This window comes from Pseudophryne corroboree, chromosome 3, assembly GCF_028390025.1.
Source record: "Pseudophryne corroboree isolate aPseCor3 chromosome 3, aPseCor3.hap2, whole genome shotgun sequence".
Lineage (NCBI taxonomy): Eukaryota > Metazoa > Chordata > Amphibia > Anura > Myobatrachidae > Pseudophryne > Pseudophryne corroboree.
Genome location: NC_086446.1, coordinates 285394406 through 285412404, shown reverse-complemented (window position 1 = coordinate 285412404; position 17999 = coordinate 285394406). Strand labels below are relative to the sequence as shown.

The 17999-nt window shown below is 45.6% G+C and overlaps 1 protein-coding gene across 7 annotated transcripts in view; it reads left to right on the top strand.

The window, feature by feature from the left end:
• The window catches only part of COL20A1 (collagen type XX alpha 1 chain), a 295073-nt gene that overhangs the window by 103044 nt on the left and 174030 nt on the right, over positions 1-17999 (top strand). For all 7 annotated transcript variants that reach the window (XM_063959238.1, XM_063959233.1, XM_063959236.1 and 4 more), the window contains one exon: positions 975-1133. In XM_063959238.1, the coding sequence (XP_063815308.1) occupies positions 975-1133 (159 nt within the window). The remainder of the gene's footprint in view (positions 1-974; positions 1134-17999) is intronic.

Sequence of the window (17999 nt, the reverse complement as noted above, 5' to 3'; positions counted from 1 at the left end):
CCTTGTATTTTTGGAACCAGGACCGGTCCAAGAGTCCGGTACTCGTTGTGTAAATACGGGGAACCCCTAGTAAATTTTTTCCCTTGTATTTTTGCAACCAGGACCAGCTCCAAGATCCCGGGGCTGGTTATACTTTTGGGGGAGACCTGCATGTCATTGTTTTTGTATTTTTTTTACACTTTCTTACTGTTCCATACAGAAGCATGCACGGATCACACTGATCTGTGCATGGTTCTCCAAAAATCGCCAGTCTAAACCTGGTCTATTATTCTGGCGATTTTTGTTAAGGTTTTGTGTGCAAGTGAAAATAATGGCATCCTATTACATTTGCAATTTTCATTGTTTTCAACAGGAAAACATCTGGTTGCAATTTTTCACTTGCGATTTTTGATATATGTTAAAAACTTGCGATTTTTAACAAAATCGCAAGCTATTACATTTGCGATTTTTGGAAAACGTGCAAATTTGCTGTAAAAATCGCACATTTTCTGAAATCGCAACTTGTTACACTTGGCATATACACTGCACTGGAAGCTTGGTCTTGAACTTCTGTTTTCAGTTTCACTACGAAAAATTACATATTTTATAAAATACTGTAGTTGTCCTTGTTAAATCGATTTCTGAATGCTTTTAATGGGGAAGTTATTCCTAGAGAGCCGCAGCAATGGCTACCGCCAATAATACTTGGCCTTTAATAATCAGGAATAAGCAATATCTCTGGCAAAAACAGCCATTTTCCTGGAGATGGAGGCTTTTAAAGCAATCTTAAGTAGCCCCATAGCTGCTGTACAATGTGGAAAGTAAATGTCTGCAAGAGCAGGCAGCACAACATAGGCTGAGCATCTAGAGAACAGTGATGTATGTCAATCCTAGTTTGGATAGTTGTTGTATATGCAGCTACCAAATATTGGTAACAATGATGATAGGCTGGAGCCTTTTTTCTTTTTTAGAACATTTTATCTCCTTGTGTCTAGGTACAAATGAGTGTAAGCAGATTGAGTGTCCGGCTCTATGTGGACTGTCAGTTGGCAGAAGAAAAGACCATAAAAACCATGGGGAAGGTGACCACTCTGGGCTTTGAGATGTTGGGCAAACTGACAAGAACTAGAGGTCCAAGAAGTGGATCATCAGCAGTGAGTATGCCTTAATAATCTCAGCATTTATTCTCTGGTATTCTCATGTCTATATCTTATTTTGCATTTCAATTATCACTAGCTGGTCATGTGCATGTTTAGGAGTTAATGATGATGACGATGGTCTATCCAAAAGGGTCATTTTTTATGTTCAAAATCATGCCCCATGTGTGTATTTGTTATGGATGATTGCAGTTATTTAGGTCCTGATCTGTGTTAAGCAGCAATGAGTAATTGTGAAATCACAGACTGATGACAGGTCCTTGAGGATGTAATTAAGAACTCTGCAATTATTTAAATTTTGGTGACAGTCTGTAATCACTGCACTCATCCTATTACTTAGGGTTAGAGTAAATACAGCTTGAATGTGTAATTTGTACATTGGTAAAACCATAATACACTGCAGTGGTGGGCCCAGGTGCAACAATATGCTTTGGGCTTGCCACACCCCTCCGCAAATCAGGGGCTTTTTGCATGTGCCCGAAAAGGGGAGTGTTCTTGTGAGGAAGGGCCATGGCCTCACATCACACAGGGTAGCAGTAGAGTCATTTAATGCAGAGAGCATCACAGGGACCACCACAGAATACAGAGAACATTGCAGTCACCACAATTTATTACATTGATCAGCGCAGTGATCACCATATAATGCAGAGAGCATTGCAGTGACAGCCATATAATACAGAGACCATCAGTGCCTGTCATTTAATGCAGAGAACATTGCAGTGACCACCAGATAATGCATAGAGCATCGCAGTGAGCTCCATATAATTCAGAGAGCATCACAGTGACCCACATATAAGTTATAACACAGAAAATATGAACATTCCTTACAACATGCATGTAAAATTAGTACACCCCCACACAAACATTACATTAATACATTACCCCCACCACAAACAAATTTAAAGCCCACCAATCCCCCCAATAAAAAACAAATACACCCCTCCCAATTGCATAACCCGATAACTTTAATACAATTTCACACCTCTCCACTGGTACTTTCCTGTCCAGAAGGAAAATCTGTGTAATCCCTGCTGACCGAGCAACAGGACACAGGAAATGGGAGAAACAGGGCTAGACTGGAGAGGAAGGGGCTGTGACTTAGTATTAGTGGACTGGGTCTCCGTCATGGATAAGAGGGTGTAAAAGAATAGACACAGGAAAGGAGGAGGTGGAGGCTCACGTGAAGTGGCTGGGTCTTGGGCAGGTGTAAGTGGGAGATGAAATACAGTATGTAGAAGTATAGAGTCACTCTAGTCTAGAGTTACAGGTAGAGGATATGAAGGGGAAGGGCTGGACTGCCTCCTCCTTCAATACGGCGCAGTTTGAGTCATTATTAGCTCTGCTCCCTAAAACTGCAGGTTTGTTTGTTGCCGTAGACCCGCTGCAATGCACTGGTAGCATCACCAGTAGTTCTACCCCTGCTGCCGAGAGGACATTGTTAGAATCTGTAATAAGCACAGCTTAGTAAATCATGTCAGGTTAGTTCTGTTCTGTGAGCTCCAGTAGTATCCAGTCAGCTGTGCAGACTAGGTGCTAAATATAAAAGCATGTGAGATGCTGGAGGTGCAGGACTTTTTTTATTCTTGCACAAAGTCCCACACCTCTGGCTTCTTGCAGGTTATTGCATTTAGCCCTAGGTCTCAATATGCCTGGCTTTGTTCTGACTCCTGATTTCTGCAAAAAGTCACAACTTGCTTGGGTCTTTGACTGGTGCTGATTCAATGTTTCAGCCCTTATAGGGAGTAGTGATGAGCGGGTTCGGATCCTCGGGATCCGAACCCCCCCGAACTTCACCCTTTTTTGCACGGGTCCGAGCAGACTCGGATTCTCCCGCCTTGCTCGGTTAACCCGAGCGCGCCCGAACGTCGTCATCCCGCGGTCGGATTCTCGCGAGATTCATATTCTATACAAGGAGCCGCGCGTCGCCGCCATTTTTCACTCGTGCATTGGAGATGATCGTGAGATGACGTGGCTGGCGTCCTCTCAGTTTCTATGTTCAGTGGGCTGCAAATATCTGTGCTCAGTGTGCTGCAAATATCTGTGCTCAGTGTGCTGCAAGTGCAAATATCTACGTTCTCTGCCTGAAAAACGCTCCATATCTGTGCTCAGTGTGCTGCAAATATCTGTGCTCAGTGTGCTAATTGCTTTATTGTGGGGACTGGGGACCAGCAGTATTATATAGTAGGAGGACAGTGCAGAGTTTTGCTGACCAGTGACCACCAGTATTATACGTTCTCTGCCTGAAAAATGCTCCATATCTGTGCTCAGTGTGCTGCAAATATCTGTGCTCAGTGTGCTAATTGCTTTATTGTGGGGACTGGGGACCAGCAGTATTATATAGTAGGAGGACAGTGCAGAGTTTGCTGACCAGTGACCACCAGTGTTATACGTTCTCTGCCTGAAAAATGCTCCATATCTGTGCTGCATTGTAGTATATAGTAGGAGGACAGTGCAGAATTTTGCTGACCACCAGTATAACTATATATATAGCAGTACGGTACAGTAGTCCACTGCTCTACCTCTGTGTCGTCAAGTATACTATCCCATCCATACCTGTGGTGCATTTCCGTTTTGCACAGTTTGCTGACCACCAGTATATATAATATATAGCAGTACGGTACAGTAGGCCAGTGCTCTACCTACCTCTGTGTCGTCAAGTATACTATCCATCCATACCTGTGGTGCATTTCAGTTGTGCGCAGTATATATAGTAGTAGGCCATTGCTATTGATATATTACTGGCATATAATTCCACACATTAAAAAATGGAGAACAAAAATGTGGAGGGTAAAATAGGGAAAGATCAAGATCCACTTCCACCTCGTGCTGAAGCTGCTGCCACTAGTCATGGCCGAGACGATGAAATGCCATCAACGTCGTCTGCCAAGGCCGATGCCCAATGTCATAGTAGAGAGCATGTAAAATCCCAAAAAAATAAAGCTCAGTAAAATGACCCAAAAATCGAAATCAAAATCATCTGAGGAGAAGCGTAAACTTGCCAATGTGCCATTTACGACACGGAGTGGCAAGGAACGGCTGATGGCCTGGCCTATGTTCATGGCTAGTGGTTCAGCTTCACATGAGGATGGAAGCACTCATCCTCCTGCTAGAAAACTTAAAAGAGTTAAGATGGCAAAAGCACAGCAAAGAACTGTGTGTTCTTCTAAATCACAAATCCCCAAGGAGAGTCCAATTGTGTCGGTTGCGATGCCTGACCTTCCCAACACTGGACGGGAAGAGGTTGCGCCTTCCACCATTTGCACGCCCCCTGCAAGTGCTGGAAGGAGCACCCGCAGTCCAGTTCCTGATAGTCAAATTGAAGATGTCACTGTTGAAGTACACCAGGATGAGGATATGGGTGTTGCTGGCGCTGGGGAGGAAATTGACCAGGAGGATTCTGATGGTGAGGTGGTTTGTTTAAGTCAGGCACCCGGGGAGACACCTGTTGTCCGTGGGACGAATATGGCCATTGACATGCCTGGTCAAAATACAAAAAAAAATCAGCTCTTCGGTGTGGAATTATTTCAACAAAAATGCGGACAACTGGTGTCAAGCCGTGTGTTGCCTTTGTCAAGCTGTAATAAGTAGGGGTAAGGACGTTAACCACCTAGGAACATCCTCCCTTATACGTCATCTGGAGCGCATTCAGTGACAAGTCAAGTCAGTGACAAGTTCAAAAACTTTGGATGACAGCGGAAGCAGTCCACTGCCAACTAAATCCCTTCCTCTTGTAACCAAGCTCCTGCAAACCACACCACCAACTCCCTCAGTGTCAATTTCCTCCTTAGACAGGAAAGCCAATAGTCCTGCAGGCCATGTCACTGGCAAGTCTGACGAGTCCTCTCCTGCCTGGGATTCCTCCGATGCATCCTTGAGTGTAACGCCTACTGCTGCTGGCGCTGCTGTTGTTGCTGCTGGGAGTCAATCGTCATCCCAGAGGGGAAGTCGGAAGACCACTTGTACTACTTCCAGTAAGCAATTGACTGTCCAACAGTCCTTTGCGAGGAAGATGAAATATCACAGCAGTCATCCTGCTGCAAAGCGGATAACTCAGGCCTTGGCAGCCTGGGTGGTGAGAAACGTGTTTCCGGTATCCACCATTAATTCACAGGGAACTAGAGACTTTATTGAGGTACTGTGTCCCCAGTACCAAATACCATCTAGGTTCCATTTCTCTAGGCAGGCGATACCGAAAATGTACACAGACGTCAGAAAAAGAGTCACCAGTGTCCTAAAAAATGCAGTTGTACCCAATGTCCACTTAACCACGGACATGTGGACAAGTGGAGCAGGGCAGACTCAGGACTATATGACTGTGACAGCCCACTGGGTAGATGTATTGCCTCCCGCAGCAAGAACAGCAGCAGCGGCACCAGTAGCAGCATCTCGCAAACGCCAACTCGTTCCTAGGCAGGCTACGCTTTGTATCACCGCTTTCCATAAGAGGCACACAGCTGACAACCTCTTACGGAAACTGAGAAACATCATCGCAGAATGGCTTACCCCAATTGGACTCTCCTGGGGATTTGTGACATCGGACAACGCCACCAATATTGTGCGTGCATTACATCTGGGCAAATTCCAGCACGTCCCATGTTTTGCACATACATTGAATTTGGTGGTGCAGAATTATTTAAAAAACGACAGGGGCGTGCAAGAGATGCTGTCGGTGGCCCGAAGAATTGCGGGCCACTTTCGGCATTCAGCCACCGCATGCCGATGACTGGAGCACCAGCAAACAGTCCTGAACCTGCCCTGCCATCATCTGAAGCAAGAGGTGGTAATGAGGTGGAATTCAACCCTCTATATGCTTCAGAGGATGGAGGAGCAGCAAAAGGCCATTCAAGCCTATACATCTGCCTACGATATAGGCAAAGGAGGGGGAATGCACCTGACTCAAGCGCAGTGGAGAATGATTTCAACGTTGTGCAAGGTTCTGCAACCCTTTGAACTTGCCACACGTGAAGTCAGTTCAGACACTGCCAGCCTGAGTCAGGTCATTCCCCTCATCAGGCTTTTGCAGAAGAAGCTGGAGACATTGAAGGAGGAGCTAAAACAGAGCGATTCCGCTAGGCATGTGGGACTTGTGGATGGAGCCCTTAATTCGCTTAACCAGGATTCACGGGTGGTCAATCTGTTGAAATCAGAGCACTACATTTTGGCCACCGTGCTCGATCCTAGATTTAAAACCTACGTTGTATCTCTCTTTCCGGCGGACACAAGTCTGCAGATGTTCAAAGACCTGCTGGTGAGAAAATTGTCAAGTCAAGCGGAACGTGACCCGTCAACAGCTCCTCCTTCACATTCTCCCGCAACTGGGGGTGCGAGGAAAAGGCTAAGAATTCCGAGCCCACCCGCTGGCGGTGATGCAGGGCAGTCTGGAGCGAGTGCTGACATCTGGTCCGGACTGAAGGACCTGCCAACGATTACTGACATGTCGTCTACTGTCACTGCATATGATTCTCTCACCATTGAAAGAATGGTGGAGGATTATATGAGTGACCGCATCCAAGTAGGCATGTCAGACAGTCCGTACGTATACTGGCAGGAAAAAGAGGCAATTTGGAGGCCCTTGCAGAAACTGGCTTTATTTTACCTAAGTTGCCCACCCTCCAGTGTGTACTCCGAAAGAGTGTTTAGTGCAGCCGCTCACCTTGTCCGCAATCGGCGTACGAGGTTACTTCCAGAAAATGTGGAGAAGATGATGTTCATCAAAATTTATTATAATCAATTCGTCCGTGGAGACATTCACCAGCAATTGCCTCCTGAAAGTACACAGGGACCTGAGATGGTGGATTCCAGTGGGGACGAATTAATAATCTGTGAGGAGGGGGATGTACACAGTGAAAGGGGTGAGTAATCGGAGGAAGAGGAGGAGGTGGACATCTTGCCTCTGTAGAGCCAGTTTGTGCAAGGAGAGATTGATTGCTTCTTTTTTTGGTGGGGGCCCAAACCAACCAGTCATTTCAGTCACAGTCGTGTGGCGGACCCTGTCGCTGAAATGATGGGTTTGTTAAAGTGTCCTGTTTATACAACATAAGGGTGGGTGGGAGGGCCCAAGGACAATTCCATCTTGCACCTCTTTTTTTTCTTTCATTTTTCTTTGCATCATGTGCTGTTTGGGGACTATTTTTGGAAGTGCCATCCTGTCTGACACTGCAGTGCCACTCCTAGATGGGCCAGGTGTTTGTGTCGGCCACTTGTGTCGCTTAGCTTAGCCATCCAGCGACCTTGGTGCACCTCTTTTTTTCTTTGCATCATGTGCTGTCTGGGGACTATTTTTTAAATCTGCCATCCTGTCTGACACTGCAGTGCCACTCCTAGATGGGCCAGGTGTTTGTGTCGGCCACTTGGGTCGCTTAGCTTAGTCACACAGCTACCTCATTGCACCTCTTTTTTTCTTTGCATCATGTGCTGTTTGGGGACTATTTTTTTGAAGTGCCATCCTGTCTTGACACTGCAGTGCCACTCTTAGATGGGCCAGGTGTTTGTGTCGGCCACTTGTGTCGCTTAGCTTAGTCACACAGCTACCTCATTGCACCTCTTTTTTTCTTTGCATCATGTGCTGTTTGGGGATTATTTTTTAAATCTGCCATCCTGTCTAACACTGCAGTGCCACTCCTAGATGGGCCAGGTGTTTGTGTCGGCCACTTGTGTCGCTTAGCTTAGTCACACAGCTACCTCATTGCGCCTCTTTTTTTCTTTGCATCATGTGCTGTTTGGGGACTATTTTTTAAATCTGCCATCCTGTCTGACACTGCAGTGCCACTCCTAGATGGGCCAGGTGTTTGTGTCGGCCACTTGTGTCGCTTAGCTTAGTCACACAGCTACCTCATTGCACCTCTTTTTTTCTTTGCATCATGTGCTGTTTGGGGACTATTTTTTTGAAGTGCCATCCTGTCTGACACTGCAGTGCCACTCCTATATGGGCTAGGTGTTTGTGTCGGCCACTTGGGTCGCTTAGCTTAGTCATCCAGCGACCTCGGTGCAAATTTTAGGACTACAAATAATATTGTGAGGTGTTCAGAATAGACTGAAAATGAGTGGAAATTATGGTTATTGAGGTTAATAATACTATGGGATCAAAATGACCCCCAAATTCTATGATTTAAGCTGTATTTGAGGGTTTTTTGTAAAAAAACACCCGAACCCAAAACACACCCGAATCCGACAAAAAAATTTCAGGGAGGTTTTGCCAAAACGCGTCCGAATCCAAAACACGGCCACGGAACCGAATCCAAAACCAAAACACAAAACCCGAAAAATTTCCGGTGCACATCACTAATAGGGAGTCTTCTTGAACACTATGTTGTGGGTTGTAATCAGTCTGATCCTGCTTATCCTAATTATTATTATTATTTTTTTTGAACAATTTTTATTTTCAAGAATAAGATTCTGTACAATTACAAAAAGGGAAATAGGGTGAATACAGATCCAAGTATGGGCTGCATCTCCCAGAGAGCAGTACCCAGAAGCAAAGGGGAGAAGGCAATACAGAAAAATTAGCATTTCCAATGCCGAAAAGCATACTTCCAAAGGTACATATGGACCCTTAAACAGGGATGACATATACTGAAACAGAATAACATAACACAATTCATAACATTGGGTGAAGGGAAAATATAGGGAAGGAGGGATAGGATGACAAACATTATAGTGGAGTGGAGAAGCTGCCAAATCATTATTCAGATTAACTCCAGATCAACAGCTATATGACCTTACAGTGGGAAAGACAGAATAGAAGAAGTCTTGTCTTCCTACAAACTAATGCAAGCCTAGTATATAAAGACAATAACCCAGTACATGACATAGTAATATCGAGTTGTCGATACATGTAATTTGAAAACCTTAGGCTGTGAGTACGAATCCAAGGAGGCAATAAATAGATTCCATTTTCTATAGAATTTATGGACCCCTTGTTCAGTATCATGCAAAGTGGATTGTCTGTCAAAATACAGTAATTGCAAAAGGAGTGTCTTCACAGTGCCCAGGAATGGGGGAGTTTTCACTATCCAATTCTGCATAATAACCTTTTTGGCAACTGTAACTATCGTCGTCAACAAGGGTAAAATGGCTTATCCTGATTCTTAAATGGATACCTGCTCTGAGCTGCTCAGCAAAGTTTATCTGCCTGTATCTGCTAATATTTCTCTATGGTCAACTAACTCTGTGAAAGATCTGCTAAATATCTTGCTACAGTGCTAATGATTTATGCCTTTTGAAAAGAACTGTGTGGTATTTCATAATACAGGTACACCACCGATTTTCCGGCATCCTCTGTTCCAGTGCCGTGCCGGATTATCGATTTTGCCGGATTAACGGTGGAAACTAATTTTGCACCTTCAGAACATTTCTAAAGCAATAAATAGTAAAATATATGCTACAGTATAATATTAATTAATGAATAAACACAGTAGTGTATGCTAAACTGTTTATAAGCAAAACAGGTATCAGGTACGTTTTGAACAACCATTAACAGTAAGTGAAACAGTCACTACGAGGAAAGTACTAAACCTCATACAAAATGACACTAACTCTTACCCTCCCACAGCCCAACTCCCACTACAACCTACCCTATACCTTCCACAGCCCAACTCTAAACTTTCCACAGCCCAACTCTAAACCTTCCACAGCCCAACTCCTATTACAACCTACCCTATAACTTCCACAGCCCAACAACCTACCCTATACCTTCCACAGCCCAACTCTAAACCTTCCACAGCCCAACTCCTATTACAACCTACCCTATAACTTCCACAGCCCAACAATCTACCCTATACCTTCCACAGCCCAACTCTAAACCTTCCACAGCCCAACTCCTATTACAACCTACCCTATAACTTCCACAGCCCAACAACCTACCCTATACCTTCCACAGCCCAACTCGAAACCTTCCACAGCCCAACTCTAAACTTTCCACAGCCCAACTCCTATTACAACCTACCCTATAACTTCCACAGCCCAACAACCTACCCTATACCCTACCCTATACCTTCCACAGCCCAACTCTAAACCTTCCACAGCCCAACTCTAAACCTCCCACAGTCCAACTCCCACTACAACCTAATCATCAGCTTGGTCTTGAAGAAGTATTTCAGGTGGGACAGTTGCATCTGGGATGTCTGGGGAACAGGGACCTGATCTAGAACTTGGAGGAATTGGAGATGCTAGAGAACAGGTACTGCTCTTAGGCACATTCTTGCATAGCTTCTTAAACATGACATTAAGGCGAGGTTGTTTCATAAGTTTTGACCTTTCACTGTACAGTTTTTCTTTCATCAAGTGAAAATGCATTAGCTCTTGTTCTGTCACAAAGTTACGTTGTTCTAATCCTTTGATTAGCTCGCTTATCATCTCAATCAGCTTGTCAATACCAGTGGGGATTTCAATAACATTTTCTTCTTCACTGTCACCATCGTCACTTTCAGTGATTTTTGCAGGATTCAAAACCATATCTATAATTTCAGAGTCAGTACAGTGACGCACAACAGGTGTTTCAACGTCAACCTCCATCCACTCTGCCAGATTTTCTTCGTTCAGCCTACTTGATAGGTTTTTGGCAGCAGTTGCAGTACAAGTTTTTGCATATTCAAGTAACTCAAGAACACATTCATCATCATTTGCTACGCGAAATCCTGTGAAGGCAATACTTGGATCTTCATCAGGTGCATTTTCAAACACCATGGCAGGCCACAACTTATGCCAACCATTCTTTAGTTACATTCTCCCAGGCACTAGCAACAAACCAAAGTACATCTTTCATGTTAAAGTCTTTGATAAACGACTCAATAGGCTTGCCTGAATTCACCACATCTAGCATGCGTTTCATGAAAAGTGTACGATACTTGGCCTTCATAGAGCGCAATATTCCTTGATCTTGTGGTTGGATAAGAGATGTACAGTTTGGTGGTAAGTATGCTGTAAACACGTTATTCTTGCGCAGCAGTTCAGCTCTAGGGTGAGCTGAACAGTTGTCCAGAATAAGAAGGATTTTGCAGTCCTCTGGTAGGCCTACAGATGTGCAGTGTGCTCTGGCTTCTGCCACAAAATACTTTTCAAACCACTCTAGCATTAACTCGTGGTCATCCATCCATTTTTATTTGCACGATAAATTACAGGATACACTTTAACACCTTTTAAAGCTCTAGGGCATTTACTTTTTCCGATCACTAGTGGCTTGCATCGGTGAGTTCCGGCAGCATTGGAGCAACCTAGGACAGTAACTCTGTCCTTAGATTGTTTAAACCCTGTGGGGGCTTCTTCATCCTCCATTGATAAAGTTTTCCTAGGGGTACATCGCCAATACAGTGCAGTTTCATCGGCATTATAAACTTGCTGGGGGGTGAGGTTTTCATCAGCCACAAGCTTTGCAAACTCATCCACATAGTCATCAGCTGCTTCATGGTTTGCAGACCATTTTTCACCACACACTTTACGCATCGAAATTCCATGACGTGTCTTAAACCTATGCAGCCATCCTTCACTGTAATAACACTCATAGTCAAGTTTTAGTGCTTTATGATACAACTTAGCTTGTTCCTGTACCATGATGCCTGACAAGTCTACACCATCACTCCGACGTTGTCGAAACCATTCCAACAACACTCGATCAAGCTCAGTGCTTTTACCAGATTTCATAGTTTTCCTAATGCTCATTTGCTTCTTAGATTGACTTTCTGCAAAGAACTGTAATATTTTCTCCCTGTGTTTCTTTATGTCATACACTGTTACATAACCGCGACCGTATGTATCACACAGCTTCTTCACTGAAACACCGCGGTCGAGTTTTCGTAATATCTCAACTTTTGCCTGCACCGATATAGACTTGTGTTTACGCTTTATACCTGTACCATCACTGTTCTTGGAAGGCATAGCAGCACTACTGTCACTTGAACTGTGATGAAAAGGTAAATATGTAAATATATATATATATATATATATATATAGTAGATTTATGGACCGGCACTCATTCCCCAGTGCCCTCAGTAGTAGGTACAAACAGTAGAGGAGAAGGTATACAGTGGCACTCGGAGACTTGCTGTAATTCAAATCAAAGTGTATTTACACATCTCACAGCAACATCCCAACGTTTCGGGGACGTCCCGCCCCTTTGTTAAGGTGAGTAACAACCATTACAAACAGGTCTTACCTTTATGCCCGGAGAAGCCCGCTAGTGCTACGCGCCGCCCGGTGCCCGGGTTTCCAGTCCGGGACAACGGCGCCTTCCAGACGCGTCATTGATTGTGCAGCAGTAGGTAGTCATGACAACCAGGACGCACTGGAAAAAGGAAATGAGTGACAATTTACAGAACCCTTTCACCCAACCACGGGTCATTCCGAGTTGATCGTAGCTGTGCTAAATTTAGCACAGCTACGATCGTAAACTCAGACATGCGGTGGGACGTCCGGCACAGGGCTAGTCTGCCCCGCATGTCAGTGCCGCCCCCCCCCCTGCACAAATACAAAAGCATCGCACAGAGGCGATGCCTTTGTATCTGTGGAGTAACTCCCGGTCAGCGCAGCTCCCGTGGCTGGCCAGGAGTTGTGTGTCACTGCCGCTGGCCGCAGCGGCTGTGTGAGACATCACGCAGCCACCGCGCCATGCCCCCCAACGGTCCGGCCATGCCTGCGTTGGCCGGACCACGCCTTCTAAACGGTGGCTTAACATAGCCGTTCAGCCCCCTCCCGCCCAGCGACCGCCTCTGTCTCAGAGGCGATCGCTGGGCACCGACGACTGCCATGCGCCAGCGCACTGCGGTGCATGTGCAGTTCCGACCCGATTGCTGCGCTGCGTCAAACTGCAGCGAGCGATTGGGTCGGAATGACCCCCCACATCTGAAAAATAGTAGTTTACTGGCTGGTACAAAGCACTTCATAAGCACATACAGGGGACAGCGTGAACAAAGTCATTAATTAGCTACAGTTAATCATAACATTTTAAAATTAAATCCACTATTCGCTTATATTAAATACTGTGGAGTAACACACATGTACAAATAATGCTACTATTATAAAGGAGGTATCCCAGGATATGTGAAAAACTCAAACTATTGTGTATGTTAGATTAGTGCAAAACTAATCATAAATAAAATCTATACGCGTGAAGTGTCCAACCTAGGTGCCCATGCCCATATTTATAACCCTTGCCACCACTGCACCCCTTGTGATACCAATGACAAATTGTTAAAATTCTATGTGCTCCCACTATACTGAATTGGGAGTATAAAAACTACTAAAAACCTTAAAAATCTTATGGTTAAAGTACCAGCCAGTTTCACCCATCTAAGTGTCCATAACCAACCGCAAAAATACATAGTGAACAACCACCTCCCGATTTGAATTACAGCAAGTCTCTGAGTGCCACTTTATACATTTTCCTTTACTATCTATCTATCTATCTATCTATCTATCTATCTATCTATCTATCTATCTATCTATATACTGTATATATATTTTTTACTATAAATTCTCAAATATATGATACAGTAAATTGAGAAAAGATTATAATATAATTTCTGAAGTATGGTGACAGTATATATTTAATCTGTATAAATCTATTATTATAGAACAAATCTGACAGCTTCCTGTCACAAAGTATTTCAGTGTATGTTTAATGTCATAAAATGTTGCTGGATGTTTCTTTGCCTCGTGAGACATGTTTCATTATTGATATGACAGAAAATGTGTCTAAAAAGAGATATCTTTTTATTAAGGCAAGAATTATGGCTGGTTCAAGGGCAAGTCCACTGAGGTAATTACCTCAGGCCCTAAGGCATTAAAGAAAGACACAAAGTACCATGTTAGCAGGTCAAAAGGTCATCTCAGACCATCTCAGTCTTTGACGTCAAACGCTTCCTACTGTTTCTAGAAGTTGCAGTTGTTAATTATAATGTGTTTCTCTGCACATGCGCTATCAGGGTTGCAAATCCTCTAAAATAATTTTTACTGACATATTTCTAAATATTTTTTTTGATGTACAGTAGCTAAATTATTAATCAGTGCATCTAGGAATCTGTTACAAAATGAAAATGTAAATACAAATTTATATTAGAATAATATTAATATACTGTAGCATAATTATTGTTTAATGTGACTAAAATTAGACCATGCATTGGTTTCTCATAAAACCTAAAAAGATGCTTTCAGCATAAGAAATAATAAAACTAAATATAACAGATCCCATAAACTACTACAAGTTATATGTAAAAAACACACTCAATACTGACTGCGCGTGTGTAAAATGTTCTCTTATAATTAACTTTGTTGAACTGACACAGAATTTTGAAACTACACGTTGAGTCTCCCATATCCGATATGCTTGGGATCAAAATAATTTTGGATTTTCTGAATATCTGCATACCATAATGAGATATCTTGGGGATGGGAACCAACAGTCTACACAAGAAGTGTCACTATATTAGTTTGCGCTCAAAAATTATGTATTTTGAATATGGGAGACTCAACCTGTTTATCTTCATATTTGTTAAATATAGGTTAATCCAAAATTGATTGGAAAGGAATCTGACCCATTTGTGTATAACACACCTGTAGATGAAAATTCACAGTGAAATATGATATACAGATATCAGTTACACCAAATAGCTACTGATGGTACAGCAGGTCCCATGAGACTCTGCTAGAGTCTGGAATCTTTGACTGGGACGCACCAGGAGATTGTGCAGATTAATTTGATATGCAATACTTGTAAACAATATCTGTGTGCGACTAGTCTCTGAATCTGCATACGAAGTGCTACGATGCAGCGGCCTGGCTTTTTTCCATGTCCAGTTCTGTTGTGCTTCATATACAGGCTCAGTCAACAAATATACAAGTATTGCATATCAAATTATTGATCTCAGTCTCCTGGTGCATTCTAGATGCATCACACTGAGACTAATATGCAATTTTTACCACAAAAAGACACCCAACTCTAGTGAAGTTGAACGTGACCTTTCAGCTCGCTTGCTCCAGGCATCTCCTGTTGTATGACATATTGAGGCTATATGTACGAGGACACATCTTTGTAGCCTGTTAATGAATATGATGATTAAAATTTAGGCAAGAGCCAATTAAGATACTGTTTGTGCCTTTGTCAGTGGCGTATCTATAATGGGTGCAGTGTGTGCTGTGCACACGGGCCCCGGGGTCCAGAGGGGGCCCACACCACACGCACTGCACTCATTTCTTCTATACTTACCTTTTGGTGTCCGTACGTGGGCCCATCACTCCCTCCTCTCCCATCACCGTAGCCGGCAGCAGCGCTGTTAACGCTCTGTCTGAGCACTAGAGACTCTGGCATAGAGCCAGAGTCTACAGCGCATGCGCAGGTCTCTGACAAAATGGCCACCGCCCCATTTTTTCAGACACTTGCGCATGCGCTGTAGATCTAGTGCTCAGGCAGAGCACTAACAGCGCTGCTGCTGGCTACGGGACAGGAGAGGAGGGGACCCATGCATGGAGACTGCACACGGGTCCCATACTCTCTAGATACGCCCCTGGCCTTTGTGTTATACAATTCCTGTAGATATATTTAACAAAGCAAAGTAGTAGTAAATGTTTAGGTTAAATCATTTGGTTTTCTCAGCCAATCTGTGATTATACTGTAGTAGGTGATTCATCGCGCCCTGCGTGCGCTCTTCACATCGTCGTAAGGGGCTACGCCCCCTTAACCTTTGCACGCCCTTGTGGCATGCAATATTCGTATTATATGGAGAATTACCTCCAATCATAATTGTGTGAGTGGTTAAATATTGCACGGACAAAGGGTGATGCGATGATTAAGGGGTCATAGCCCCTTGCAACGGCGTGAACAGTGCACGCAGGGCCTGATGAATCACCTAGTAGGTGCTGTGGTTGGGGAAGTGGCAGATGCGGGGGAGACGCGGATGTGGGAGGGGGTCCGGGGTTGCCACGGGTGGGGCGGTTGTGGGGGGGGGGGATCGCAGGTGGGGGAGGGGCGGGTGCTGTGGTGACGCAGGTGGGGGAGGAGTGGGTGCGTGGGTGTCGCAGGTGGGGGTCCGGAGCCACTGGGGGTGAAGGAGGAGCGGTTGCTTGGGTGGGGGAGGAGTGGGTACTGTGGTGCCACGGGTGGGTGAGGGGCAGGTGTGGGGGTGCTGTGGGTGGGGGAGGGGGTCCGGAGCCACCGCGGGTGGTGGAGCGGTGTGTGTGGGGGTACCGCAGATGGGGCCCAGAGGTACTGCGAGTGGGGGAGGGGCAGGTAATGCTTCACCTCCTGGAAGCAGCTAAGCTGCTGCCCTCCCTTTGGCAGTGACTCTCCCAGAGACTCGCACAGCAGCCAGTCACTATTGTTAGCGCCGGTGTCCCGACGTGCCGCATTACAGGGAAGAAGGTGCACTCAATAAACTATAGCTCCCAGCAGGCCTTAGCGCCAGAATGTTTCTTTAGTGCATCTACTTCCCTGTAATGCGGCGCGTTGGGGCACCGGCGCTAACAATAGTGACTGGCTGGCAGAACAGACTGACTCGCTGAATCGATGTAAAAGGTGAGAGTGCTGTCCAGTATCAGTGACACTGCACACCCACTGCACTGCACAGCACTGTCACCTTTTACATTGATTCAGCGTCCAGAGATTACCTTCCGCGATATCACCCACCCTATCCGTTACATTAGCCATCTCAGGGCTCTCAGGCCGGCAGCCCAGGTGCTGTGTTGCGGAGTCACGGCCTCTGGGGATCTGGGCGCGGCTGTGGCAGGGAGGCACTTCTGTGACATCACGCGCAGAGGAGGCTCCAGGGGTCAGAGAGTATGCGGTGCAGGGAGGACTATGAAAGCCTTCCGCCAGGCTTGCCTACCCTCCCGCATTCAGCGGGAGGCTCCCGATATTTCAATGAGCCTCCCGCTGCCCCGCACACATTGCCAGCCCTCCCGGTTTTTACGAGCTCCTACTTGAAAATCCGCATTGCAGGGTGGGCTGCAAGGGAAAGGTCATGGCCGGCCACCGCACCGCGGGTTTGTGGGTAGCGGTGCCCGTCTTGTGCAGTATGGAGCCGGGCAGTCTGAGCGGCAGGAGCAGTGTCGGGGAACTAATGAGAGCAGAGCAGCTTCCTGTGAAGCTCATACTGTAGCCTGGCAGCCAGGGCTCTGCATCACTGTGGCTGGCCCCGCCCATCACACTCACCCACTGCATGTAACAGGCCAGCTTTCCTCTTCCTGGTTCCTGCATGTGCCTGCCTTGATCTGCCTCCTCCCACCTCACTGTCCATGGGCCGGATCCCTGCTCTTCACAGGAGGCAGCAACAAAAGCCAGGTGGGTGCTGTCTGTACTGGGGGTAATATGGGGGTGGGGGGCTGTGTATTGTGTAGAGTTCTACTGGGTGTAATATGGGGGGGAGGGGGCTGTGTAAAATGTAGTGTAATGTGTGCTGGGCTGTGTGTAATATGGGGGGGCTGTGTATAGTGCTACTGGGTGTATATATGGGGGGGGGGAGGGGGCTGTGTAAAATGTAGTGTAATGTGCTGCTGGGTGTAATATGGGGGGCTGTGTATAGTGCTACTGGGTGTAATATGTGGGGGAGGGGGCTGTGTAAAATGTAGTGTAATGTGCTGCTGGGTGTAAGTAATGGGCTGGGGTGGGGTAGAGTGGGGGGGGGGGGCTGTGTATAGTGCTACTGGGTGTAATATGGGGGGGAGGGGGCTGTGTATAGTGCTACTGGGTGTAATATGGGGGGGAGGGGGCTGTGTAAAATGTAGTGTAATCTGCTGCTGGGTGTAATATGGGAAGGGGCTGTGTATAGTGCTACTGGGTGTAATATGGGGGGAGGGGCTGTGTAAAATGTAGTGTAATGTGCTGCTGGGTGTAATATGGGGGGGCTGTGTATAGTGCTACTGGGGTGTAATATGGGG